At 53.3% G+C, this 25380-nt stretch overlaps 3 protein-coding genes across 6 annotated transcripts in view; 1 reads left to right on the forward strand and 2 right to left on the reverse strand.

Annotated features, from left to right (window-relative positions):
* Positions 1-3874, reverse strand: part of LOC135281557 (lysosomal alpha-glucosidase-like) — a 15916-nt gene extending 12042 nt beyond the window's left edge. Inside the window, exon 1 of the mRNA XM_064390542.1 lies at positions 3717-3874. The gene's annotated coding sequence lies outside the window, so the exon portion shown is untranslated. The remainder of the gene's footprint in view (positions 1-3716) is intronic.
* Positions 1895-16051, forward strand: MAFK (MAF bZIP transcription factor K). Of its 4 annotated transcripts, none has more exons than XM_064390552.1 (3): positions 1895-2087; positions 9951-10030; positions 11229-16051. In XM_064390552.1, the coding sequence occupies exons 2-3, from the start codon at positions 9995-9997 to the stop codon at positions 11661-11663; spliced, it is 471 nt and encodes a 156-aa protein (XP_064246622.1). In that variant the 5' UTR covers positions 1895-2087; positions 9951-9994; the 3' UTR covers positions 11664-16051. The 4 variants fall into 4 exon arrangements, with proteins under 4 accessions (XP_064246622.1, XP_064246621.1, XP_064246619.1 ...); XM_064390551.1 differs by lacking the exon at positions 1895-2087 and adding an exon at positions 4030-5924; XM_064390549.1 differs by lacking the exon at positions 1895-2087 and adding an exon at positions 8631-9056.
* On the reverse strand, positions 15732-24738 carry TMEM184A (transmembrane protein 184A). Its single transcript, XM_064390543.1, has 8 exons — positions 24514-24738; positions 23691-23856; positions 22780-22870; positions 22617-22692; positions 21974-22065; positions 21399-21568; positions 21102-21299; positions 15732-20679 (listed from the first exon to the last, which is right to left on the reverse strand). Exons 1-8 carry the CDS (start codon positions 24736-24738, stop codon positions 20429-20431), a joined length of 1269 nt encoding a protein of 422 aa, XP_064246613.1. The 3' UTR covers positions 15732-20428.
* Positions 24739-25380: the final 642 nt, after the last annotated feature.

Raw genomic sequence — 25380 nt, forward strand, 5'->3', positions numbered from 1 at the left:
TGAAGGCCAAAGCTGTTGCAGCTACACTGGACAGCAGCTTCATGCCACCCACCACCTGGGAGCTTCAGCCAACCCCATTAGCCCAATTCCAGTGATAAACAGGGATTTCTTAACATCAGGGAGGTGCATTCACTAAACCTTGCTCTGGCTGCCCAGATCCATGGGGCTGTGCCAGATATGAGGCTCTCAGTGTTGTGTAGTTCAAAGGGAGCAGGAGAGATGGGATCTTACTCACAGCCTGTTATGGCCCTTAGAACTGCTCCAGTATTTGGCCCCAAGGCTGGAAAGCACAAATTGCATGGGGCTGACACAGACTTTCCAACATTGTTATGGACGCAAAGAAATCAAAACAAGCACAGCTGAGATGTATGCTGTTTGGTTTAGTCAATTGCCTGTGTTATTGCATTTTTTATGCATTATCATCATTGTTGGATGTCCCCAGGGTCTGAAATACTGTTCACACAATTGGGGTGAGGGGGCTGTGTTTAGCAGCTCACACAACTGCACAAGGAAAGTGCAAGTATAGGGTTGAGGATCCAGCCCTGGGCAGGATTTGGCCCTGGTGCCATGCTCAGGGAGCTGCAGGACAGGCACTGCTGGGCACAGGCTGGCCCAGAGCTAGTGGAGGACAAGGCTGGTCAGTGGCCACCTCCAGGAGCCCAGGGAACAAGTGAGTCCTCCTAAGAGCATTGGGGTGCCCAGGACACATTTCTCCACCATGATTTGCTCTGCAACAACGCTCTGCTGGTGCTGCAGCTGGGTCAGGGTAACTCCTGGTATCAATCCAGACTGGGGGCTGAAAAGATCAAGAGCAGGCTTCCAAGGATTTAGGGGTGCAGGTGCATGTGAGGCTGGATATGAGCCAACAAAGCACTTGCAGCCTAGAAAGCCAACCATGTCCTGGGATGCACCAAAAGCCGAGGGGCCAGCAGGTCGAGGGAAATGATTCTACCCTCTGCTGTGCTCTGCGAGACCCCACCTGCAGTGCTGTGTCCAGCTCGGGGGTTCTCAGCACAGAAAGGACACGGAGCTGTAGGAGTGAGACCAGAGGAGGCAACCAAATTGATTAGAGGGATGGAACACCTCCTGTATGAGGAGAGAATTGGTATTGCTCAGCCTGGATAAGAGAAGGCTTCAGGGAGATCTTATTGCCAGCTTTCCCTGTCTGAAGGGAGCCGGCAAGAAAGCTAAAGAGGGACTTTTGACCGGGGCATGTGGTGGCAGGACAAGGGGTAATGGCTTTAAACTGACAAAGAGCAGGTATAGATTAGATGTCAGGAAGAAATCTTTTCCATGAGGGTGGTGAGGCACTGGCACAGGTTGCACACAAAAGTTGTGGATGCCACATCCCTGGAGGCGTTCAAGGCCAGTTTTAGATGGGGTTTGCAACAACATCGTCTAGTGGAAGGTGTCCCTGCCCATGGCAGGGGGATTGAAGCGCGATGAGCTTTAAGGTCCCTCCCTAACCAACCATTCTATGACTCTACAAAACGCACCCGTGTGTCAGTATGCAAAACCCGGGGCCACGCTGCGCCCCGCCACCGGGACTGATCCGGGCGGCAGGGAGCTGTCGGAGCGGGGTGAGCCCCGCAGCGGGGCGGGGGCACGGGGCGTGGTGTAGAGACGCGGATGAGGATGGGGATGGGGATGAAGGGGGCATGAAAGAGGAACGAGGATCGGGGTGAGGAAGATGGAGATGAAAGAGGGATGGGGACCAGGGTGAGAATAATGATAATGATGGGGACGGGGATGGGGATGAAGGGGGGCGACTACGTGCGGGCAGCGGCGCCCCGCCCGCCCCGCGCCCTTCCCCATGAATGAACGGCGCGGGCGGTCCCGGCGGTGACGCGGCGGGCGGGGCGGGCCGGGCGGTGACGCGCGCGGTGACGCGCCATGCCGGAAGCGGCGGGGGCGCTGGTTGGTCGGCGGCGCGGCGGGGGGGAGGCGGCCGCCCCGCGCTTGTTGTTGTCCGCGGGACTCGCTGGCAGCGAGGGAGGAGGGAGCCGCGCAGCGCCCCCGCCGCCGCCCCCGCGCCCCCGCCGCCCCCGCAGCCGCCCCCGCCACGGGGCGCTCCCGCCGGCACGCAGGTGAGGAGCCGCCCGGGCGCGGCGCGGAGGGGGCGGGGGCGGGGGGGTGGGTCGGAGCAGGGAAGGGGGGGTGGCCGCGCGTTGCCGCTCGATCGCGGGGGAAGGGGCGGCTCGGTCGGGGTCCGGCCCGCGTCCCGCTCGGTCCGGTCGGGTCCGGTTGGGCGCGGGCGGGCGGGGCGGCGGAGGTAAAAGTGCTGAGTCACCACCGCGCCGGGCACGTGGTGCCGCCGCCCCTCGCACCGGGCCGGGCCGGGCCGGGCGCGCACGTGGGGCCCGGCGGGGGGCGAGGGGCGGGCGGCGGCGGCCCCGCCGAGGGGGAGCGGGAGGGGGCTCGGGGAGCGCCGCCCGCCCCCGCCGAGCGGCCCCCGCGGGGCAGCGGCCCCGCCGGCACGGCTGCCCTGTCACCTCGCACCGGTGCGGAGCCGGCGCCGCTGAACCCCCGCGGGACGGGGCTCCGGCAGCGCCCCCGCACCCTCGGGGACACGGCGCTGGGGGTCTCCTGGGTGTCTGCCGGGGTGATGCTTTCCCGGTCTCTTGTTGTTATTTTTCTTCCCCCCGAGGATGAGCGCGCTGCCTGCCTCTGCCTTTGAATGGCTCTTAAAATACATGTGAGGAAACCTGTTGTGACGCCGCGCGCTCCGCCGACTAAAAATAGCAGCTTTTGTAGTACGGAGGGAGCCGGGGCGCAGCCGGGGCCGGGCGGCGTGGCCGCGGCGTGCGGCGCTGCCCGGGCGTGGTGGCGGCTTCGTGATCCGCTTGTCCGCCCCGGGTTATCGGGCAGGAGCAGCCGCCGCCACCGGGAAATGCCAGGCGGGCGCGTCGCTGCCCGTCGGATGGGCTGGGGGTCAGGGCTGCGGCGGGTGGGGGGCTTATCTCTGCTGAGCACAGCTGCTGGTTGGGTGGAAAGAGGGAGAGGAGAGTGGTGTGTTCGGGCTGGTCCCGCAGCCTGTGGGGAGGGAGGGAGGGATGCGTGTGCATGGGGGGCCGCCCTGGAAACGGGGCGCTCTGCGGCCGCCCGGGCACCGGCCGTGGGAGGAAAGGGGACGGTGACATTCCGGGAGCGGGCACTGCCGCGTGACTGTCTGGTGGGTGCGGGACGGTTTGGGGATTTAATCAGAAGTGAGGAGGTGGGTGGGGGGGAACCTCTTCAACCTCCCGGTGACGGCAGCGGGGAAGCATCCAGGCCAAGAGCGACGGGAACTGAGATCTCCAAACTCTCACAGTGTGTCAGGGTCTGCTTCCTTCCTCCTCTTCCTCAGGCTGAGAGCCCGCTCCCCTCCCTCGTGGGTTTCTCCGTGGAGGATTTATTTTACAGATTCTGCTGAAAGCAGGCCATGAGGTCTCAAATTAGGAACGAGCCCCCTTTGGGCAAAGTTGTTACAGAAAAGGGAAAGGCCTCCATTTTCGCTTTCACCTGGCCGCCCCCTCCTTTGCCAGCGTGCCTAAAGCTGAGCTGGGGCTGCGGAAGGTGGAGGGAGCCAGTGAGAGCAAAGTGTTTCCCTGAAAAGCTGCACGCCTTTTTCTTGCACTTTCATTTTTTGTGAGCCCCGTGGCGGACGCAGCCCTGCGCCCCAGCCCAGCGCGTCGAGCCGCGGCTGCCGTCGGGGTTTTAGCAGCGGGTGAGTTTACCTGCTGGTTTTCTCTCGCTGGTGAAAGGAGCGTGCGTCCCTCCGCTTTTTCCCCCCTTCTCCTTCCGTGTGTGTCCGCGGTGCTGCCTGCGGAGAGCCCTTCCTCGAGCCTTCCTCGTGCAGTCACTTCCTCGGGCTGACGGACGCCGCGGCGGCCCAATGGCAGCGCGGCCCCGCCGCTCGCCCCGCTCCCGCCCGCCCGGGCTGCCCGACCCGCGGCTGCCGGCGACACCGACGGGGCACTTGCCGCAAGGTTGGGCACACGGTGACTCTGGACGCCCTGCCCGCTTCTGCGGGCTCTGAGCTTGACAGGGCTCTGAGCCCTGTGAAATGTTCCTGGCTGTATTACGCCAGCTTCTTGCCTTGCTTCACAACTGTTTCTGAACCAGAGGTGGAAATTTGTTGGGTTTTTTATTTTTTTTCCCTCTGCTTGCCTGTCAAGGACAGCGTGCTTTGTCATGTTTTATGTCATTTCTGCGCCGTCGCCCGTCTCAGCAATCTGTTGCGGCATGGAGTTCAGTACTGCTGTGTGCCTCCTGAAAGGGAGAAATACAGATCAGCTTGATACCCTCTGATTTCCATCAGCATTGGAAGATGATTAATGGCATGGAATGTGCTGCAGGACTTGGTATTGAAAATCTCTAGCTGTGTGAGATGTTTGGGAAGCGAAGAAAGGACAGCTGGGAGCGCTGGCCCCTGCGGCAGTCGGGGTTTGCGGGATAAGCTCGCTCGCTGATCATTTTTGTAAACATCCAGCTGTGAAATACTTTAGCGGTGCTAGCACTTTCAATTATCAGGAAGTTTCAGGCTCAGCACCCTGTAGAGATGAACAGGCAATTTCCACTTCTGCCTCAGCTATTGTTTGAGGCTATCTTCAAACTTGGGCAGAGAGTCTTCCAAGCATGAAGCAAGCACAAGCGATGCAGTGCTCTGTGACCATCAGCACAAGGGCTGGGGAGAGGCAGTAATGAGAGCAATTACCCTGGCATTGTGCTCCTGAGTTGAGGGACAGGCTGCATAGTGGATCCCACTGCTTTGCAATATTGCAGGACGCCAAATAGTGATGCTATGTCCCATTATTGCAGTTAGTGAAGATCTCTGACTGATGGCTGGCACTTAGGGTCAGGAGCAGCAAAGTCAGGAATCCCAGTTCTGCCCCAGGGTCTGGCTGTGCATCCTAGAAAGTTATTTGTTGCTTGTCCAGCTGGGGAGCTGCAACTCTGGGCTGGTGATGCTGAGGTGTAATTCCAGTATATCTCTGTCACCGCGTTTTACAAGCACGTGATGGAAAAAGTGCTGTAAGCTTGTCAGTACCAGGGCTGGCTGTCGCATACCTTTCCCCTTCAGCCTCCTCCTCCATGAAGTTTCAGAGGTGACACACGGATGTACCCGCCTGGTGCTCCATATCCCTGCTCCCTAACCACAGGCTCTCTGCAGCTTCTGACTAGGTTGTTTACCAAACCAGTGAAGACTGTCTGATCCGTGTCCAGGCTTCCCCAGAGAGCGCCTCAGAGAGCTGTGTCCTGGCAGCTCTCAAATGTGCTCTGAAGGTTCCTGAATCTCCCCTTTGCTGCTGGATGCTGGTTCCGATCCATAAGGGAAATGGAAAGCTGGCCAGCTGGGCGAGGGCTGCGTGGAGCTCCTCTAGAACAGTAAACAGTGACTCACCCCCTCCTTGTGTCTTCTCTCTCTTCATGTCAAATATATTGCCTCGCATATGCTTCTCTACTCTCTGATTCACACCACCAGCCCGTCCCTCCCCGCTCTCATTACAAATGAGTGACAAGCGTCAGTCTGCCTTACAGGATGTGTGAAGGTTGTCAGAGCAGGAGAATGGCTTTTTGAGTGATGGGGAGAAGGATGGTGCTCTGCCTACCATGCTGCAATGTGCTGGAAATCCGTGTCGTGCCTCCGAGCGGCAGAGGCACGGCGATGAGGATTTAAGCATCTGTAGTTGCCTTCACCTGTCAGCTCAGATGTTACCCGTGGTAGGCACAACCGTTTGGCTCTGGAGCTGGGAGCAACTTGAGGATAAACGAGAAATTTAAACAGCTGCCTAGGATTTAAATGGCTGCGTTTGGGAGTGAGTAGAGTATTCCCTGCGTAGCTGTCGGTGCCGGATTGAGACGTGATGGCAGAGATCCCCGCCGCCGCTTGAACCTTGCGCTGTTTTTCTGCCCTCGGAAAGTCGTCGCTGGCCTGGCGGAAGGTGAGGCTTGCATGTTTTCAGTTTGCTGCATGTGTGTGAGGATGGAAGCTAAACACCAGCAGGGCTGTCTGCCAGGCACTGATGTTTTGGCCGGGGCTGTCTTTCAGTGTAGAAAGAGTTCTAAAATTCAAGTTCATCTGCAGTTGTCGGGTGTCGGCAGTGATTTTATAGTAATTCCTTAATGTGTAATGCGCTTGGAAAGCCCTGTAGCGTGGAAAGTCTGAAATCTCACTCTGGCATGTTTTCTTTCTTAATTGCAAGCCTTGTGTGGAAAGCTCTGTCCTACCTCTGCCTGAGTCAGGCTTTCTGCTGCCTTTCCCTTTCAAAGCAAAGGAGCTGGGATCTCTAGATGCTCTGAGACTGTCAGACTTAGGATGTCAGCTGGAGACTTCCAGGTTTTTGGGAGGATGCTGCAGGAGGCATAGGAGCTGTCTGAGAGAGGGAGAGGGCGTTGGCAAGGCTGTCAATGGGTAACTTTATTGCAGAATTACAAGGGCTCTTTATGTAACCCACAGTCAAAACACTTGCTGTAAATACGAGCGTGGAGCTGCTCTGGAAAAGCTTTTTCCCCTCACAGTTGGTGTAATACTACTTGCTGTTTTATTGATGTGGCATTCGGAATGTGCCGTACTGCTTACAGAGCAGAGATGTAGCGCGGTCCTTGTTCCAAAAAGCTGAGCTCCTAATTTTAGATGTGATGCAGCAAATGCAATTAAGGAAAGAAGGGCAGGAGCAGGGTAAAGACTAAAAGGGTTCTAATAATCAAATCGCAGGCAGGGTCCCAGAAGACCCCTGTGCAGCATGTTTAGGGAACGCTGCTGGGTATGACTTGTTTGCAGAGTGGTTTATGATTTCATTGCGGGGTTTTGCTTTGTAAGTAACAAATGTAAGGGAGATGACATGCTGATTTTTAGTGTCTTCTTGCTGGTAGCTGAATAGTCCCAAATAATCCTGATGGGAAGGATTTGGTAGATGAGATGAGGCCCAAGGCCCTGGAGGACTGCTGGTGAGGATTGCGAGTGTTGTTGTATCAGTTTCGAGCAGAGCTGGGACCACACCTGTGCCTTCACCTAGTGCAGAGATAAGACTCACCCTTGCACTCAGATATGAGTGTGAGACTTGAGCCTGTTTGAGTGTTTCTACTTGCTGTATGAAATCTTGCCCTTTGGGTCAGGCCAGCCCACAGTCTCCCACCCTTGTTTTAAGAGGGTCTGGCATCACAATTCCTGATGGTGCCTTGAACCTCCTCGTTAACCTGTGTCAGCAGCAGCTCTGGCCATGGCCCCTGGTGCAGTAGGGTGGATCCTAGCCCATGTCAGAGGGATGCTGACCCATCCAGGGTGTTTTGGTGTGGGGGAGACAGGTGTGCAGCAGAGGACGCTGAGCCAAGCGCCTGTGCTGTCCTCTGAGGAATGTGCAGGGTAAGGAGCTGTTGCTTTGGTGACATGGAGCAACAGGTGACCAGCAGGGTTTCATCACTCAGAGCGGGAGCATTGCTCAGGGTGGCAGGTGAGCCCTCACGCTGACCCCCACTGGAGGCTCTTGTTTTCCATGATACTTTACATTTCTTTCCATCTCCGCGCGGCCAAGTGGCCGCGTTCAGTTTTTCCATCGGCTGGCGCACAGAACGCTTTGAAGACGCGCTGGGTGAGGATCAAAAGGCTTTTTGTGCAGTCGGTGGGTGTGACGGGGCTGTCGTTGGCCTCCCCCTCCTTTCTGCCTTTCCTTTTCCGGCGCTCGCAGCGCGGCCGGTGGCCAGCGCGCCCCTTCCCTTGTAGGGACGGGGGCGGCGAGGGAGGGGGGATGCCGCCGAGGGAAGGAAGAGTTTCTGATGCTGTGGGAATGTGAGCGCTCAAACTCTGTAAACAGCTGGTGACTCACTGCATAACTATGGCACCAACTGCCTGCGGCCCGGCTGCGCCTCTGCAGGGAGGGGGCTGCCGGCCCTTTCCTCTGCGCGCTGGCAGCGCCTCGGCGCTCCTCAACTCCGAGACCTCTTGGCCAAGACAAGGAGCTTTTTCCTTCCCCCCCCGGCTGCCAGTGGTCTGCGGCTCCGGCCGGGAGGTAGGGGTGGGCAGCACATGCCCGGTGCGGAGGGGAAGGGCAGCGCTGGGGTCTGGAGAAGTGCCCGTGCTCGCAGGAGAGCGCGCAGACAGAGGCTGGGCACATCCCGTCCATCGGAGGCAGCTGAGGGGGGCTGGCACTCGCCCCCCTGCCCCGTGCCCTGCCCATTCCTGCTGTCCTGGCGAGACGAGGGGCTGTGGCTGGAGGTGTGCCCGGGGTGGGGCTCAGTGCTGGAGGAGAGCAGGGAAGGACTCGCTGATGCTCTAGAAAATGCAGCGCACACCAGTTGCTGTAAGTGGTCCATTCATCACGGAGCATCTTGGCTTGTGTGCTGTGCGGCTGTCCTTGTCCCTCCTCCAGACATGAAGAGCTGTGCTGTCTCAGGCTTAAAAATAGAGGAGGCGCCTAAATACACTCCCTAATATCTAGGATAGTATCTTGCAGCTCTGCAATTACAGGATTATTTTTTTCCCCCTCCTGCTCTTCATCTTGATTTTTATGTAAGTCGTGTGATGATGAGGTGCCTTGACTGATAAAATTCAAGTGACAGCAGCGCAGGCTGAGCCAGCACCTTCAGCCACCCGGCTCCCACTGGTCCCCACGCCCCACCTTTGCACCCCCCCAAATCCCGCCACCCCTGTTTGCAGATATGAATGAGTTTGTTTACTCTCCGACGACCTCGTGATGTCTTTGCACAGACATGACCTGAAGTCATTATTGCTTTTGGGCTTCTCTGTTTCCATGGTGACTGTCTCCGGGTTGGCTACTTTCCCAAGGTCACCATGGCAACTATCAGAAGGGAATCATGCTTGGGATGCTTTGGCTGGATTTTTCATGAATGATTAGGATGTGTGACACGATGCAGACGTGGAAATGGGGAGGGTTTGGGCTGGGCAGGAGAAGGTGGGGGGAGACAGAGGACTCCCGCCAGACAGGAGCTCTGCGGTGCCGCGGGTGTGCAGCCCTCGAAGCCGCCCTGTGTCGGGGGCACCGGCGCCTCACCCCTCCCCTCTGGGGAGCCATAGCAGAGGCTGTGATGGTGGCACGGCTGCCGCTGCCTCTCCCGGGGTAGGTACCATGGGGTGGAGGGGCGGGCAGGTGGATTTTCTGCAGGGCGCTGGTCGGAGGGGTGTAGTCTTGGCTAAGGTGAGAGTGAAGGGCAGTGTCACGGCAGGCTGTCGATGGACACGTCTCCACGTCACTAGAAATATCAAGCAGGTCTGGTCTCGCAGTCTGGGGCTGGAGGGTTGGGAAGCAACAGTCTTGGTGCTTTGGGAGAGGTGAACTCCTTCCTGGCTTTGTTATTGGGGGGCTTTTGTTTCTGTTGTTTGGGTTTGCTGGTAGCGTCTCCTTTGGGTGGGGACAGCGCTGGAAGCAGGTTACAAACCAGGCAGCTTCTCTCTGGGTTGCTGCCTCAATTTCGAGCCGAGCTAATAATCATCAAAATGAGAATGAAGGGAGTTGTTGTCTTGTGGCTTTTCATTCCCTTTTATGAGCAGAGGTAACTCTTAATTCAGTCCCTAATAGGCCATTTGGAGCGTCTGGGATGCCTCCAGAGGGAGGTGAGCCGGTGACGGGGCCTTGGAGGCCACGCTCCATTCTCCCCTTGGGAAGGGGTGGCACATGGCAAGGTGGTGCGTGATGCTTAGTGTGACTCTTGTTTACAGATGAATGTGTGTGTCCTTCTTTCCTCCCTGCACTGTCTTCTCTGCTGCATCTTAGAGTGGTTAACAGCAAAATACGAGGTCTGGGTGTTAAAAAGGAATGCACTTGTCAACACCAATTTCTCTTTCTCTTATCTGAACAGGGTAAAGGGTATCTGAATCCATCCCAGTGCTTCAAACAACTGTGTGCTTATTTCTTTTAATGGTGGTTGATTTGGGGGTTTGGGTGATGTGTTTGGTATCTTCTTCCTGCCCTCGTCTCTGTGATTAACCTGGAAACCTTGTTTTGTTTTTCCAGTTGCAATTTCTGAGCAGTTTTGTCCGGAAGACTGTGCTCAGGTTATGACGACTAATCCCAAACCGAACAAGGCATTAAAGGTAGGGAAGAAGCTGAGTGGGTGGTGCTGGGTGGCTGGGGAGGCTGTCACAGAGCTGTGCCGTGCTGCTCGTACGTGACTGTTCTTTTTCATTCCGAGAGACTCTTAGCAATGGGTGCTGATACCATTTCCCACTGTCTGCAGGAAAGGTTAGGGTAGAAGAATACTGGCATTAACCAGAAAGAGGCTTGAAGTCTCTGGGATGCCATGGAGGCTGGCATATCCCAGCAGCTACCCAAGAGAGTTCTGACTACAGGAGGTATTGGCAGCATCCTGAAACCAGTGCTCCCAGTCTTGGCAATGAACTACTTTTACTCTCAGGACTGGTCGGCACTGGGGAAGGGGCTTGTTCAGCTGGTGTCTCCCAGATCCATGAGACAGTAAATGCCTCAGACATACCAGCTTGATGGTGCTCTGTGCCTGGGCTGTTCATGCGTGGTTGAAATCTCTTTCTAGTGTTTTGGCTTTTCGTTCCATATCTCCTGCAGTCTCTGAAAAGACAAAAGGATGGTGTCTTAAAAGTCCTGTGTTCAGTGATATTGAAGGTGTTTTTCAGCCTAAACAATTTTGTGATTCTGAAAATAATGGTGGTGGCAAATGTGCTTGAGGAAAGGGCAAAGCCTTGGTGGTTTTTCCATGTAACTTCAGTTACTAAATGCTGTGCCCTAGCAAAACCAAATCAGGCTGTCCTTGAAGCCAAGCATGGTTGGTTTTGTTCACGACTCAAATGAGCAATCTTCAACAAAAAACCACAAAATGCTGAATTGAGCCCTGCACAGAAGTAGCTATTCTGCTTTTGGGATACTGCACTGGTGTCCCAGCATAATGCTGGGATAAGGTGTCATCTTTAGCATTCATTATGAATTCCAGGTCCTGACAAAGGACTTCACATAAAAAGGCTTCAGCTGACTTCACATTTATCCTCTTGAAAATCGTGCTGTTGGGTTCACATTGGGTATATAAAGATCACTGCTTCCTCTGACCTAAGAGGCTAACCCAAACTCAGACAACTGCAGTGCTCAGATCTCTGCCATGTTTAACCCAGATGTTTTAGTGGAGTTTGTGGTCTCCACAGCACATCAGGAGTATTTTCCATGTAGGAATGTCACGTTGCTGAGGGCTGTCCTTTTCTCCTTCTGCTGCCCAGAGCATCCGCTCACGTCGGGTTGCTGCTACCCCTGTGCTGTTGGTATTTGCAGGTAAAGGAGGAGTCAGGAGAGAATGCCCCAGTGCTGAGTGATGATGAACTCGTGTCAATGTCCGTACGGGAGCTGAACCAGCACCTGAGGGGTCTCACCAAAGAGGAGGTCATCCGTCTGAAGCAGCGGAGGCGCACGCTGAAGAACCGGGGCTACGCTGCCAGCTGCCGCATCAAGCGTGTGACTCAGAAAGAGGAGCTCGAGAGGCAGCGGGTTGAGCTGCAGCAAGAGGTGGAGAAGCTGGCCAGAGAAAACAGCAGCATGAAGCTAGAGCTGGATGCCTTGCGCTCCAAGTACGAAGCACTCCAGACCTTTGCTCGTACTGTGGCGCGAGGGCCTATTACCCCGACCAAAGTTGCCACCACCAGTGTCATCACCATCGTGAAATCAGCTGAAATCTCATCCAGTTCTGTGCCCTTTTCAGCAGCCTCCTAGTGCCCTCGGTGGGGGGAACTAGCAGCCTTTCAGAGGGGAGGGGATAAGGCTCTTATGCATTGTTCCGGAGTCCTTGGTCACGTCAAGAATTGGCATTTTAAGAAGTCTCTTCCAAAAGTGCAAAAAACAGAAGAATATAAAAAAAGAAAAGAGAAATACAAACAAACCCAAAGGGTTCCTACAAAGGGAACTTAACTGGCTGCTTCTGTCTGGACTCAGTGGCTCCATCAACCTCTCGTGTCCAGGATTTGAGCTCTGTATGCAGTACAAATTGCAAGATCTGCTTCCTCCTTCCCTCTGCCTCCACAAACCCCTCTCAGCTTGGGCAGCTTTCCAGCTGGGAGAAGATACCTGAGGAGCCTCCGGAGTCTTCGTGAATGATGCTCAAGAGCCAGGAACATATGGACCGTAGAAATCATCGTGTGAGATGAATGTATGGGAAAAAGAGTTTCCTTTAGTGGCCTCCTACTCCTTGTAAGAAGGGTCTCCCCTACCTTCCCCACTTCCATCTGATACTATGAGGGCAGGAATGTAGGCTTTTTGGGTTTGATTTCATCCTGCTAACAGTGGATGGGAGTGGGAGGATGATGGAGATAAGTGCTTGGGTCTGACCACACCCATTAAGAATAACCTTTTGTTTTCAATCCATGCTGTTAAAATATGGAAAAATATATATTTTACATATTTTAATATGCCCCATTACCTGTGTGGCCTGTAAAAAAACTACATTGCAGCCTCCTTTATTCCAAGCCCAAGTTTCCTGATAGCTCCTTCCCAAAGGTGTGCCTGTGAATTGGGTATATTTATGCAGTTTATTTCTTCCAAATGATCCACAGTCTTGAAGTAGCAGCTTTTTTTTTTTCCTGGGTTACCTGAAGCTGAAGGGAGGGAGGCACAGTAAATGCTGTGAAGAGCAGTTTGGTAAGGAGGAGAAGAGGAGATGAGGAGGAAAACTGCTGCATGTATTACTGGCGGAGGCAGAATTGGCTGTGAGAGAAGGTGGGACAGTTCTGCTGGGATCAGCACTACGAGAAGGGGTTTGTGCAGAGGATTTCAGAAGGATGTTTTTAAAGCACTGAAGTGTAACTAGAGGGCAATAGCATTCAGCCAGGAGGAGAGAAGTTTAGAGTCTCCTCCTTGACGAAAGCATTGGTATGTTAGCAATGAGCATTCTTAGCTGGAGAGCTGTGCTCATCATCAGTCCTTGGTGGTCAGAGAAGGGCTGTGGGTAGGTCAGATGGGAGCTTGGAAGAGTCTTTCCCTCTCCATAGCACATCTGATGCTGAATTTGGGATCCAAAGAGTACAGTGAACAACCCTCAGTGTTCAGACAACCTGTGTGAATGTGACCCTGAAACTTGATGCTTTCTCTTGCAAGTGGGTGAGTTACAATGAGGGCAGGATGGAAAATCAATGTGCGTGTAGGGGACAGAAGAATTGGGATCGAGAAGTCGTTTGTTTGGCTCTGAGCAGTGGTTTGGGAGAGGGATTTCTGGCTTGGCAGTGGGCAGGATTTGGGAAGCTGAAAGGAGAGAATCTGCTGTCACGCAGCAGTGATGAAACAATGAATGTTTCCAGGTCACTGTAAAAAAAAAAAAATAGCTATGTTGGTGTTTGTGTGTTTTGTTGTTGTTTTTTTTTCTTCTTGAAGTAGGAAAGGAAAGGGACTGTGTGTTTTGTAGGGCAGGTTAGAGACTTACGGAATGGACGATGCCTGTTGTTATGCAGGTGAGAAAAGAATGAGATTACTGAGGTTTTAAGATGAGGAGAAGAGCTTAGAGAATTTGGGCTCTGGAACAAAGATCACGGAGAATTCATAAGTGGCTTGGACTGAAAGAGAATAATCAAGTGCTACCATTGTTGGAAAGAGGACAGTGAACTGGCATCTGACACCCAGTATAATTTGTTGTTTGAGGCTTTGTCTTGCCTTGAATAGCAGTAAGTTGGTAGAAATTTAGTGAAGCCCTACTTGTCTTTGGAAGAAGTTGTTAGCTTGCTTTTTTTTTTTTTCACCTTGTCATCGGAGTCTCTGGATTTCCCAGGAGGATCCATTGTGAAATAGGTTAATGAAAAGAAGAAACCTCAGACTTGGTTCTCATTCAGTCCCCAACATCGACATCCGTGACTTTACTGAGCCAGAAAGGGTGTCAGTGAAACGCTTCCTGAAGGCTCGTTCCCCCTGCCAGATCCACGTGTTTTGGAGGGGAGCAGGGAGTTTCCTTCAAGTGATTTTCCAACACGTAGAGTTTGGATGGCACTTAGTGTTACCTCATTTCTCCTCCATTCCCTCCCTATCTCCAAACAGGCAGATCGATGTCCTGTGTATCAGTACCAGTTATTGACTCCCACAGCAGAAGCTGAGGAAGAGAAAGATGTTACGGTCATTTCCTGGTCCTCTCATGTTCTCCAGCTCACAGACATTGGACACTTTCCCAGACCTTACAGGTGCCTCCAAAAACAGGCAAAATGGAGACTCCTGGCACTGTTGGGGCTTTAAGTGAAAACTTTAATGAAAAAGGCCAGTTGACTTGAAAATGCCCAAATGCTTCCAGTCTTTAAAACAGCTCCAGAGCTCCATAACATTCCTGGCTAGATAGGAACACCCTCTGGCTGCCCTTGACACCCCTCCGGGGAAATCAGACCTGTCTCACTGAAGGGGACAGAGGTTGAACTTTGTTCCTGGGGTCTTCTTGCTGTTGGAATGAGTTGAGAAACATATCTTTATGTGGCACTTCCCTTGTGGCCAAGTATTTCTTTTTTTTCCAGTTCTTGGAAGGGTGCCAAAGGCTTGTCCAAGTGATTGCTAGTTTAGTGCTGGTAGGCACTTAAATCTCTGGTCACTCGATAAAGAACAAGAGGCCTGGGTGTTGTTAAAGCTGTTGATACCATAGCCATGGTAGGTAATCCATATTGGATATCCATAAGGACCACGTGGAAATATTTAAAGAGAGAGAAATATATATATAAATATATAATTATATACATTTTATCGTACAGATTTTTCGTAAAAAAGAAAAAAAATAATTTTTTTTCCAAGTTTGATACTGTAAATCTTTATTAAAAGAAATTGCCAGTCCAGGGCTCCCTGGGTGGTGACCTGGAGGAGAATGAAATGTCCTGGCTAAACTTCCACAGAGGGATCAGAATTGCAAGGTAACGTGGAGGGAGGAATGACCCGAAAGCTGTTGATCGCGTTGGAGACCCAGCTCCTCCACCCTCCTCCCTGGAGGGCCCTCCAGCTTGGGGTTGTCGCGTTGCATTCCTCTGGGGTTCGGTTTGTTTCTGTTGTGTTTTATTTTATTTTTGTTTTGTTTTGTTTGTTTTTTTTCTCTCCGTCCTGCACTTGCCAGCCTGACGCCCAGGGCGAGCGTGGGGCGCTGGCGGCGTGGGACGCACAGCCGCGCCTCCCGCCTGTCTCTGCTGCAGTGCTTTGGATGCCGGGGCTCCCTTCTCTGCCCCTCTTAGTTTGTCCCCCCAACCCCGCTGAGGAGGAGTGGGGGATCTGATTTTTGGGTGCTGGGATCCTCTCCCCTGGGCCTGGCCTTTCTTTGGTTGCTCCCCATCCGCAGTGTGACGTGGGAAGCGAGGGCTGGGTGGGAGGCAGGAGAAGACGAAGGCGTCGGGAAGGGACACCTCTGTTCTCGTAGACTTTGCTGTGCTCTCTGTTGGGAGTGGGGAACCTTTCCCTCCAGGGCAGCTCCAGATCCCTTTGAAACAAGGCAGCATCTCTGCTCCTGCCCAGCTCTACATCTGCCAGGAGGAGACCACAAAGTGCAGAGACCTGGGTGCCACGGCAGCTCCGGGACAGCGGGAGGGACGAGGCGCTGGCACTGCGCCGGGGCGGAGGCGAGCTGCGCCACAGAATGGCTCAGACCCGGGGAGGAGGAGAAGGTGGCAGTTTTTTCTCTCTCGAATCATTTAAACTTCATTGTCATGATTGTTTTTATTTAAAAAAAAAAAAGGAAAAAAAGAAAAAAAAAAGCGGAAAAAAAAAGAAACAAAACAAAACTGAAAAACTTTTGTAATGTGGATTTGTTTTCCTTCGTCTGTATTTCAGTCTGCTGGGGTGTTTCTGTAGATGGTGGATACTTGCTTTCATTTTTTTAATGATAGAGGTCTTCTGTTTTAAGTTGTTTTTTATCACCAGCTCATTCTATCCTCTGTGGTTACTCAGTAATTTCATTTCAATATTTATTTTTGTGCTGCTTTTTTATTATAAAATAAATTATTGATATACCAAGCAATGTGGATTCCTGTTTGTAAGGCGAATAGCCCTGTGTATGTGTCCATTACTTCTCTTGACAGCCACAACGTAATTTATTGCTGTAAATTTAGCTGCAGTGACTGGTTTTTTTGTACCTTTCCAATAAAGCATTTTCTGGTTTCAGACTTGCCCTGGTCTATGGTCAGCGTTTTGGAGCCTGAATTGATCTTCAGGGGAGTGTTTTCTTCGGGTTTTTTTGCTGGCTGTCCCCAGTGCAGCACCCGGCTGGCCGTGGCGCTGCGGTGACCGAGGTGTTTTTTGGAGGCAGGCTGGGCTGAGGCGAGTGGGATGGCAGCTTGGGCTTTTGCAATCATCTGACCCAACCTCCTGCAGCCCATCTCAGCCTTGCTGTGGTGCTTTCCTGGGACACTTGGAATGTGCTCCAGGGATAGCTGTTGTCCGAGCTGTTTGTCAGGTCGATGCCGTGCTCAGACCGCGTGTGTCTGTTCCTGACCCAGGGGCTCTGCACAATCAGGGGGTGTCTGTGTTATCACAAGCAGGACTGACAGCTCAGCAGGCACCTGCCTGTAGTTGTGATGCTGAGCAAAGCCACTTGTGGCTTAGAGACACTGTGACCTGTCTGGAAGTGCTGGAGAGAGACACTCCTCTCTCTTCCTTCAGGTTGTGGAATATCCCTTCATGGTTTCCCTGTGTGACTGCTTGTGAATAAACTGCTTTAACTCCCTTACATCAATACTTCATCTTTTTGCTTTTCCCTACTGGGGCCTTTGAAAAGGTGGTACCTTTTGCCAGTGAGCTTTCATGGGTTGTGTTGGCTTTAATTCCCTATTTCAAAGGGGAGAGTTTCTTGAGGGAACAGCTGAAGGGGGTAAAACACTTGGCCTGTGTTGAGGCAGCAGGTTGGAGACAGATGGGTGTGTTGGCCAAAGCTGGAATTAAGAGGTAGGGCAAAGTGAAGAGGAGCAGGGCTGAAAGGCTTTGTGTGTCAGCAGGTAATGGATGGTCATTAGCTGGGGCCAGGCAGGCTTGGCTGAGCAGGCACGTGGCTGAAGCCTGAGGGTGATGGCAGTCTCTGTGCTGAGCAAAAAAAGCATCATCAGCTGCTTTGGCTCCTGCCTGGAGTCACTGCAGCAAGGAGCTGGTGACAACAGAGGGGACAGGGAGATGGGCCAGTTGTGACTGTTGAAGGAATGGAGGAACATTAGTTCAGAGGAAAGGGGCATCAGGAATGGGCCAGGTGAAGGTTCATAAGTGAAAGAAAGCTCAACGTTCACCATGCATAGGGGAGGAGCATAGAAGGTCTCTGAACAAGGTGGTGAAAGCACAAATCCTGCTCTCTGGCAGAGGTCTGGCAGTCTGGTGCCTGCCAGCAGCTGTGCCCAGGCACTTGGTGAGTGCTAGCACCCAAAAAAAGAAGTGTCTGTCTCTGACTGGGTGCTGTGCAGCGAGCAGCCATGCATGAGAGCTGCCTCTGCTGTGGTGCCAGTGGCTGCCTTCCTTCCCCTCTGCTTTTAGGGAGGTCAGCTTGAGCTCCTGCAGGTGTAGTGGCAGAGTGTGCCTGTGATGACCATCCCTGACATGAGTGGGGTGTAAACCTGCCTGATCCAAGCCCAAAAACACCAGGAGATCCAATAGCTGCAGCTCAGCCTTGTCCTTGGGGAAAGCCCGAGGACAAAGCGACAACGGGAAAACAAATCTGCCGACCACTGGAGCCTGCTGCTGGCAGTGAGAGACGCCTGTTCCTCCCGGGCTGCCTGCTGGCGTGGCTCCAGGCACAGCAGGCTCCTGTGTAGGTCACCCGTGTGCTCACCGCCAGCTTTCCCGTGTCCTTGTTGAGGAGGTGGAGGAGACGCGTTAGCAGAGGAGACCGCGTCCAGCCAACATCAGCACTGGCATTTCTGTTCCCCATGGATGCCTTTTGACAGCCTAAGGGTTTGAGGGCTGTGACAGCGCCCAGCCTGAGCCATCAGCTCTTGCCTCTCTCCCCTCTCCAAGAAGAAGGACGAGCAGGAGGCCCAGCTCTCGCCGGCTGGAGCAGGGAGGGTGCCTGCTGTTGCCGTCGCGGCAGCCAGCTGGTGTCCAGCCCAGCACGGCTCCTTCAGGCTGGTATCACACTGCTGACTTGCATGAGTCACAGCTGACTTTTTTTTTTTTCTTCCCCCCCTTGTTTGGCTTGCAAGAAAGATCTGTTTTACATATAATACAGTAATCAGGGCTTGACATAAATAGGCAAATGTTATTGTCTGCATTGGGAATTGCACCTGCTGGCAGAGCAATGGAGGCAGCCCATTATGCAGCGGAGTCGATCATTTGTGCAATGAAGTACAACCACGGTTCTTGCTGTGTTCTTGTGCAAGTCTTTATCTCGGCGGCTGCGAGCACGCCAGCAGATGTGCCATCATCACCTTTGCAGTCTGTCCTCGCCCCAGGAGCCAGAGCAGCCTCTGTTCCTGCAGCTGTGGCTGTCCTCTCCCAGAGGGGTGAAGACCAAGATGTTCAGCTGAGATGTCCCTGCTTCTGTTCTGGCTGCATTACAAAGCCAAGCAGCCTTGTCCCCGAGTACTGAGGCTGCACTTTCTATGCAGGACAGTCTTGCTCCCAGGATGTGCAGGATCCTGGATGAATGCCTGGATGTGCACAGCATCTGGCTCTTGTTTATGGACCTTCCTGCAGGAAAAGTGGCAGCAGTCTCACCGGCTGAGCAGGTATGAGCAGCGCTCCGTCCAACCAGAGGGACTTGCACGACTGGCTGAGCTATAGGTTGCTCATGTGGAGTCTGGGCTATAGCATGCTAAGATTTCTCCAATAATAATAATAAACAGAGCTCGTCTTGTTGGTGCTGGAGTCTGGGCTTAGCTTAGCTAAACCAGATCCAGCACCTCTGAAGCACTGCATCCCCAGCTTAGGTGAGGGGTGGAAGAGGTGCTGTGCAAGGAGAGGAAGCGAGAGACACGCACGTTCTTTGTGGAGTGAAAAAGATGAGCACAAATCCTGTAGGAATGCCAAAATGTGCAGGATGCTGCGTGTGCAGGTATTTCTGCTGGGCCAGCATTGAGGGGCAGGGAGGACGTTAAGCTTAAGAGCATCAGCATTATAGCAGGAACAGGCAGATCGTGGGCTTTGCTTGCTGAGCTCAGTGAAAATGCTTGCTTGCTCTGTGCAAGAAAATGCTGTTTATTAGAAAAAAAAAAAAATTTGTGTTGTGATTTACATTTTGCAGCTTAAGAGCAGGGGAAAAAAAGATCCAAATTCTATGAGTTGTGTTTAAAAGGGCTCCAAGCCTTATCCATTGGTTTGTTTGCCACATGACTGCAAATCTGAGGCTATAGATTTGCCCTCACCCTTCCACTAGCTAGCTACCATCCCAGACAACAGCCCAACCAGTGCCTAAGTTCATTCCCAGGGATCATCTCATTAACAGAAGAATAGAAATTAGACTAAGAAATGGGGAAGAAAGGAGAAGAAGTCTTAACAGAAGGATATGAGCTCGCCATCACTGATACGAAGAGCATCCCTCCATACACAGTCTTCCCTTGCCTGTGGTCTTGCCCCACGTGGCAACATCCCTCAGTACCTCTCTATCCTCACCATGGTCACCCACCTGGGCTCGGCTCCTGCTTGCCTTCCCACAGGTCAGGCAAAACCCAGGGATGGGGAATAGTGAAGGGTTAGGAGGAACAGACAGTTCCCACTAAGTGAATTCCTACCACCACCAGTCACAGTCTGGTTCCCTAATAAAGATTCTGATAAGGAAGCTGGAATCCCTTTTAACTTCTGATCCGTTCATAGATAAGCTGGTTTAGACATAAACAAGCACTTCTGTCACCAGCAGCTCTCAGAAATGCAGCTGCAGACCTCTGGTTAGTCCCAGTGAGGTCCTGCCACACTCCCGGGGGAGTTACTTGGACAGCTGCATCCACATCTGGAGGGAGAAGAGGATGACTTACTCTTTCTCCATGGTAAAGGTCTTTTGCACATCTCTATAAGCTTGCTGTGAGAAGGAGAGGGAGAAAGATGTAAAAATAAGGAATGACGTCGTTCAACCTTTACCGGGTTTTGAGGTGAAGCGAAGTCACCTTCCTGGGCTGGTTTTCTCCACGGAGCCCTTGGAGATCATTTTTTACTCAAATTGGGAGAAATTAGAGCAGAACTGTGCTGAGAAAAGCATTTCTCTCAGGCCTCAGCACTGCTTGGAGGTAAGAGTAGGGCGAGGGCGGCTGGTCTGTCCTGCACTCCAGCTCCCCTCCCTGCCTGGCATCCCCCAGCATTGGCACAGGGCTGGCAGAGAGACAGCAGCAGTGGGGCAGCAAAGCCCAGGCTGCAACACAGGGTCCAACACAGCTTCATCCATGACAGCAGGAGCTGGCACTATTTCACTTAACCTTTTCTGGGTTATTGCATCTTCTCTTTAAGAGACTGGCTTTTTGGATAGAGTTCCTGGATTCTCAGTATTCTGATTAGCCAGGTTGTCTCAGCCTCAAGACACCTGCCCTCTGCATGGATTACAACCTCTTCAGTGTCAGTGTCTCTTCTGATACCTCCTACAGCTCCTCATCTGACAGGATTAGCATTCTCTTTTCAATGTTTTTGCTCTTCCTGCTGCTCTGTCCATCTATCTTGGAGGCCACATGCCCGTTCTCCCCTGGTGGTTTGCGCTCTGCCTCCTGCATTGACTGCTGGGTGTACTGCTGGTATGCAGGAGAGAAGTTGTGGATGGCATCCTGCACAATGTCCTGGGGGCTGATGGTCTCCTTCAGCCCACTTGAGATGCTCTGCATCGGGGCGAGGTTTGCTGCAAAACAGGGAGAGCAGGAGGGTGATGGGACAGCAGACAATGAGCCCAAAGTGATCCAAGACACTTCCCCTTAGAAACTGAAGATCAGGGGCTCATTGTGGGCCACGTCAGCTTGCGGTTCCAAGGAGAAGGAAGGCAATCCCAGCTCCATGTTCCAAAGGATAGATCTTCTCCAAGAGCATGTGGGTAACATCACCATCCCCTAATCCTACCCAGCCACACCAAGGTCTCCTTATCTGCCCCCTTGTTTTAGCTTGTGGGTGTCATGAGGGAAGAGGGAGAAGAAATGCATGGAGTACAGGATAAAGAAATTCCTCTTGTAGCTTTTAGCATCCCGTTGGTAATGGGATACTAATAAAATAAGGGAGGTTTCCTCTTTCCTTAGTCATTGAAGAAAGGAAGAAGTGAGGAAGAGTTACCTGTTGAGTTTTCTTTCTTCTCCCTGTACACGTGGCAGGTGAATGCGTAGCGCAGGGCAATGGAAGCAAAGAACATTTCAATGCAGATGATGAAGTTCTGGTAGCCAGCAGCCACTGTCCCAGCTCCCACCTCCTTCCCATCGATGATCTGAACTTCAGGGATCACCCCACATTTCTCCAGGATTGCCAGCAGTGTCCCTATGTGGGGGGAGGGAGAGGGATTAGTTCTGCTCCTCCACCCTGGATCCAGGTGGGGCTATGAGAGGAGAAGCACGGGGTGTCCATGGTGGGACCAACCTTGCCAGAAGGAGAGGAAGATGACGGCCTTGATAGTGATGAACTTGAGGACTGGCTCAAAAGGGCGCAGCAGGTCCATGGTGGCAAAGTAGAAGAGGAAAAGGGCATAAAGGGCCAGGCTGACGGAGAAGTTGTAGATGATGGTGATGTAGAGGTATCCACTGTGGACACTGCAGGCAGAGAGAGAGAGAGGGAGAGCTGCTGCCCTGGGCTGTGGGGAGCAAAGCAAGTGCAGCTGGGGGCAAAGAGAGATCAAATGGGGAAGGGGAGGGTGCATAGCTTTGCTGTGGGGGAGAACACAGCCCAGGAGGGGGAGGAGGGCAGAGGTAACAGCTTCTCCTCTGCTGGTGGGACCTCATTTTTTTATTATTTATTATTTTATTTATTATGGCTCACAGGAGTTTTGTCCCTTTATTGTTTAGGGGCAGTGAGTTTCTGTTCCCTGGCACTTCAAGCTCACAATGCTCTCACTGTCCATGGAGCAGCTTCCTGGGGAGACTGGCAGGACACACTGGTGATGGAGCAGGGATCCATCCTCTCCCTTTCACCCCCCCAGCCCCACCCAGCATCCTCACTTGAAGTCTCCATCGTGGTACTTGCCGAACGCCTGCAGGATGATGGTGACAATTGCCATGAGGGGTTTCACAATGCAGAACTGCAGCGTGGCCTGCACAGGGGAGAGACATGGTGTGCCATGGGCAGCAGGACATCCCACCCCTCTGCTCCAGGGACACACACAGAGGACAGAGCAGTGCTCCGGGGTGAAATATGAACCAGCACAAGGTCTACAGATGTGAGGGAGTGGGGCTTCCAGAAGGCAGCTCTCAAAAGGAAGCATAGCTAGTCCAAGGTGGGGGACCAGAGGGCTTGGGGACAAACAGGTGACAGGATTCAGCCCACAGTGCAGTGCTGGAGAGTGAGACAGCATCCAGGCTAACTTGGGACTGGACAGAGATGGCAATCTGAGCTCTGCAGTGGGAGGAGACCCTGACTCAGCAGTGAGTCAGAAGCAAGGACAGCGAGCAGCCTTGCTGCTGGCCAGGTGCCAGCAAGCTGGTGACCTGCCTCCCTCAGAGGAAAAAAGCCTCCAAATCCAGCATCTTAAGTGAATAATGAAGCTAAGCCCCCTTGGCAGGGCAGGGCAGTGGGGAAGGAACCTGCCCCCCGAGAGCCCTCATCTGAGGGAAGTGGAGTCAATGCTCCCCATGGGGTACCCACCTGCTTGCAGAAGCGCAGGAACCCGATGGAGTAGGACATACCCTGAAGGCAGCAGGTCCCGTAAAAGCAGCTGGACCTGGAGGCAGAAGGCAAGGGGATGCCATTGGGGGTGCTGGGTGGGAAAAGTGGGTGGAGGAGGAACCCCCAGGATGCTGGCACTTACGCAATGGGCTTCCCTCGGATCTCTGTCATGATGGTGCTCTCCCCTCCGAGGTACTCGAAGCACAGGCTCAGGAAGCTGTAAATCACAAAAGCTGCCAAGGCAAGGGCAGACATGATCAGCAGGACTGATGGAAGTCCTGGAGGGGGTTGTTTCATCTCGCATTCCTTCCTGCTCAGGTGTTTCCTCATCCAACCTGGCACTGCATCAAGATTTGGGATGGTGGTGGGTGAGAGCCCAGTGAGAGGAGCAGCAGGTCAAATCTATCTGACTTCCAAGTGGAGTCAGACACATTGCACTATGTGCACAGAGTTCATTACAGACACAGCAGCTCCTCTGGGCATACACAGTCTATCCAGGGACCATCTGCATGGAAGTACTTCAGAATTACTAAGGGGCAGCACAAATGGCTGGTGGCCAGCAAGCTGCAGGTCTTGAAAGTTTTCTTGGACATCCTCACCACTTATTTTTCATATACACCAAACCTGAAGTAATGCAAATGCCCACACAGCTTAGTTCCTGAAGAAGAGAGGACCAAGGTAGAAAAACAGCCTTAATCCTGCCAAGTTTCCCTTGCACTTCAACACACCCCAACTCCTCAATTTCTTGGGTACGTCTGCCTCGTGTTTTAGAGAAGCTGCACTTCTACCACACAGGCAGCCAGAAAACCTCTTTTCCAGGGATGTGGTGCTGGGGTCCTTCCAAGCCTGTGTCTGAAAGGCAGCAGCTCATGTTTGTTTGTGAGGCATCCCCTCCCTGCTGCTGACAGAGAAGGGGAAACCTTCTTCATGGAGGAAGGGAGAGTGGGAAGCGAAGCAATGGAGATTGCAACGCAAGATGCTCCAGAGACAGGTGAGCAGGATGAGAGCCCTGCTTTGCCTTCAGCCTCCCTGCTGAGCAGATGCTGTGCTCACCTTCGTAGCAGTCCCGCACCGAGTCGAAGTAGACGTAGTACTGGTGGCTGCCGAGGAGGAGGAGGCTGAGCCAGGAGTCGAAGGCATAGACGGGCACGATGAAGAGGATGCGGATGATGTAGCGCTGCTCCTTGGGGATGGTGTAATTCCTCAGGTGTGTGTAGATCTGCAAAGTGCCCAGCATGCAGAGTTGTGGCTGCCACAGTCAAGATGGGAACTAGAGGTGCCCCCAAGGCACGGGGGTGCTGTGTTAACCTTCCTCTCTGGGGTGAGAGCTCTGCCAGCTTTCCACCACAGACCCATCACAGTGAACACACACAACAGGCTCCATCCCAGTCCCTGAGCCCATCCCTTGCACGAAAAAATGTGGAAATCAGGTTCTTTCCCTGGGCTGTGTGAGGAATGTGCCCTCCCCTGTGCAGCCCCATCCCTGTGCTTGGAGACAGCCACTTGCCCCAGGGCTGCCTTCAGCAGCATGGACCTGCACAACCCCCTAAACCATGCCCACTCGGGGTATCCCTCAAGGCAGCTGCTGCTGGGCACCCCAAACACCCCAAGTGCCCCACTGGGTGTTGCCTCTGGGCAGTGCCAATGCCCTGCAGCCTCTCCTGGCTCTGGCAACCACCTGGGGAGAGTGTGGGCAAAGTCCATCCTTACGAGCTGCCAGCACCAGGCTCCTGACAGCAGGGATATCTCCTCTGGGCAGCAACAGGAAGAAATACTTACCCAGAGCTGAGTGATTTGCAAGGGACTTGGGGGCAATCGATAGTTTTGCTCTCATGTGAACCCCTGTGCTGAGCCCCACGTGTGCTGCAGCCCATACCTGGTGGAAGGTGACGATGAGTGCTGACCACACGAAGATGCCAGAGATGGCCTGTGCTGCTGTCGTGGTCAGGAAAAGCTGCTGGCTCTCCTGGGAGTTGTTGTGGGCAGCCGTAAGCAGGGCAACAGCTGAGAATGGCGGGGCTGAGGCCAGCCTGGCTGCTGTGCCAGGCCCTGGCGTGCCAGGTGCCACGGGAGAGGGCACAGCACGTGTGGCATTACTCATCTGCAGGGAGGGAGAGGGAAGGGGAGTGGTGCAGGACAGGGAAGGTCCCAGCAGATTTCCCAGCCCACACAGCATGTACAAACCTCCTGTGAGGTTTATCTCCTCCCCAGGGTTTTTCCAGGGTGTCCTTCACCCAAACCAGCCCCTTTGCCATGACTGTGTTTACTTCTCCCAAAAAGAAAATGCAAATATCCTTCAGAAGCAGACCCTCTTTTTCCTGAGGTCTGTGCAGTTCCCATGTCTCCCAAAAGACACACTTCTCCTTCCCAGCTTTGCTCCTTGCTTTCTCAGGAATCACTCCCACTTGAAAGGGAATGATCTATGCATCTTTTAATCAGAAACCAGAGACTTAAGGGTTAAACCAGTCCCTCATCCAGGATAATAAAGAGTCCCTTACCAACAAGCCATCAGGACACTCGTGTCATCTTCCTTGGGAGCCCAGAAAACACCAGGTCCTCCCCAAATTTAGCTCCTTTCATAATGTGTGGCCTGCTGGGGGCAAAGCCTGGGGATGCCCAAGAAACCAGACATTTAGTGTCACCCACATTCTTCACCCAGCTATTTTGGGATTGTGGGGGTGTCAGTGTGCCAGCAGTGCCAACCCCAAGACCTGAAGGACAGCCAGCAGTCCCTCCTGCACCC

This window comes from Passer domesticus, chromosome 15 (assembly GCF_036417665.1).
Source record: "Passer domesticus isolate bPasDom1 chromosome 15, bPasDom1.hap1, whole genome shotgun sequence".
Taxonomy (NCBI): domain Eukaryota; kingdom Metazoa; phylum Chordata; class Aves; order Passeriformes; family Passeridae; genus Passer; species Passer domesticus.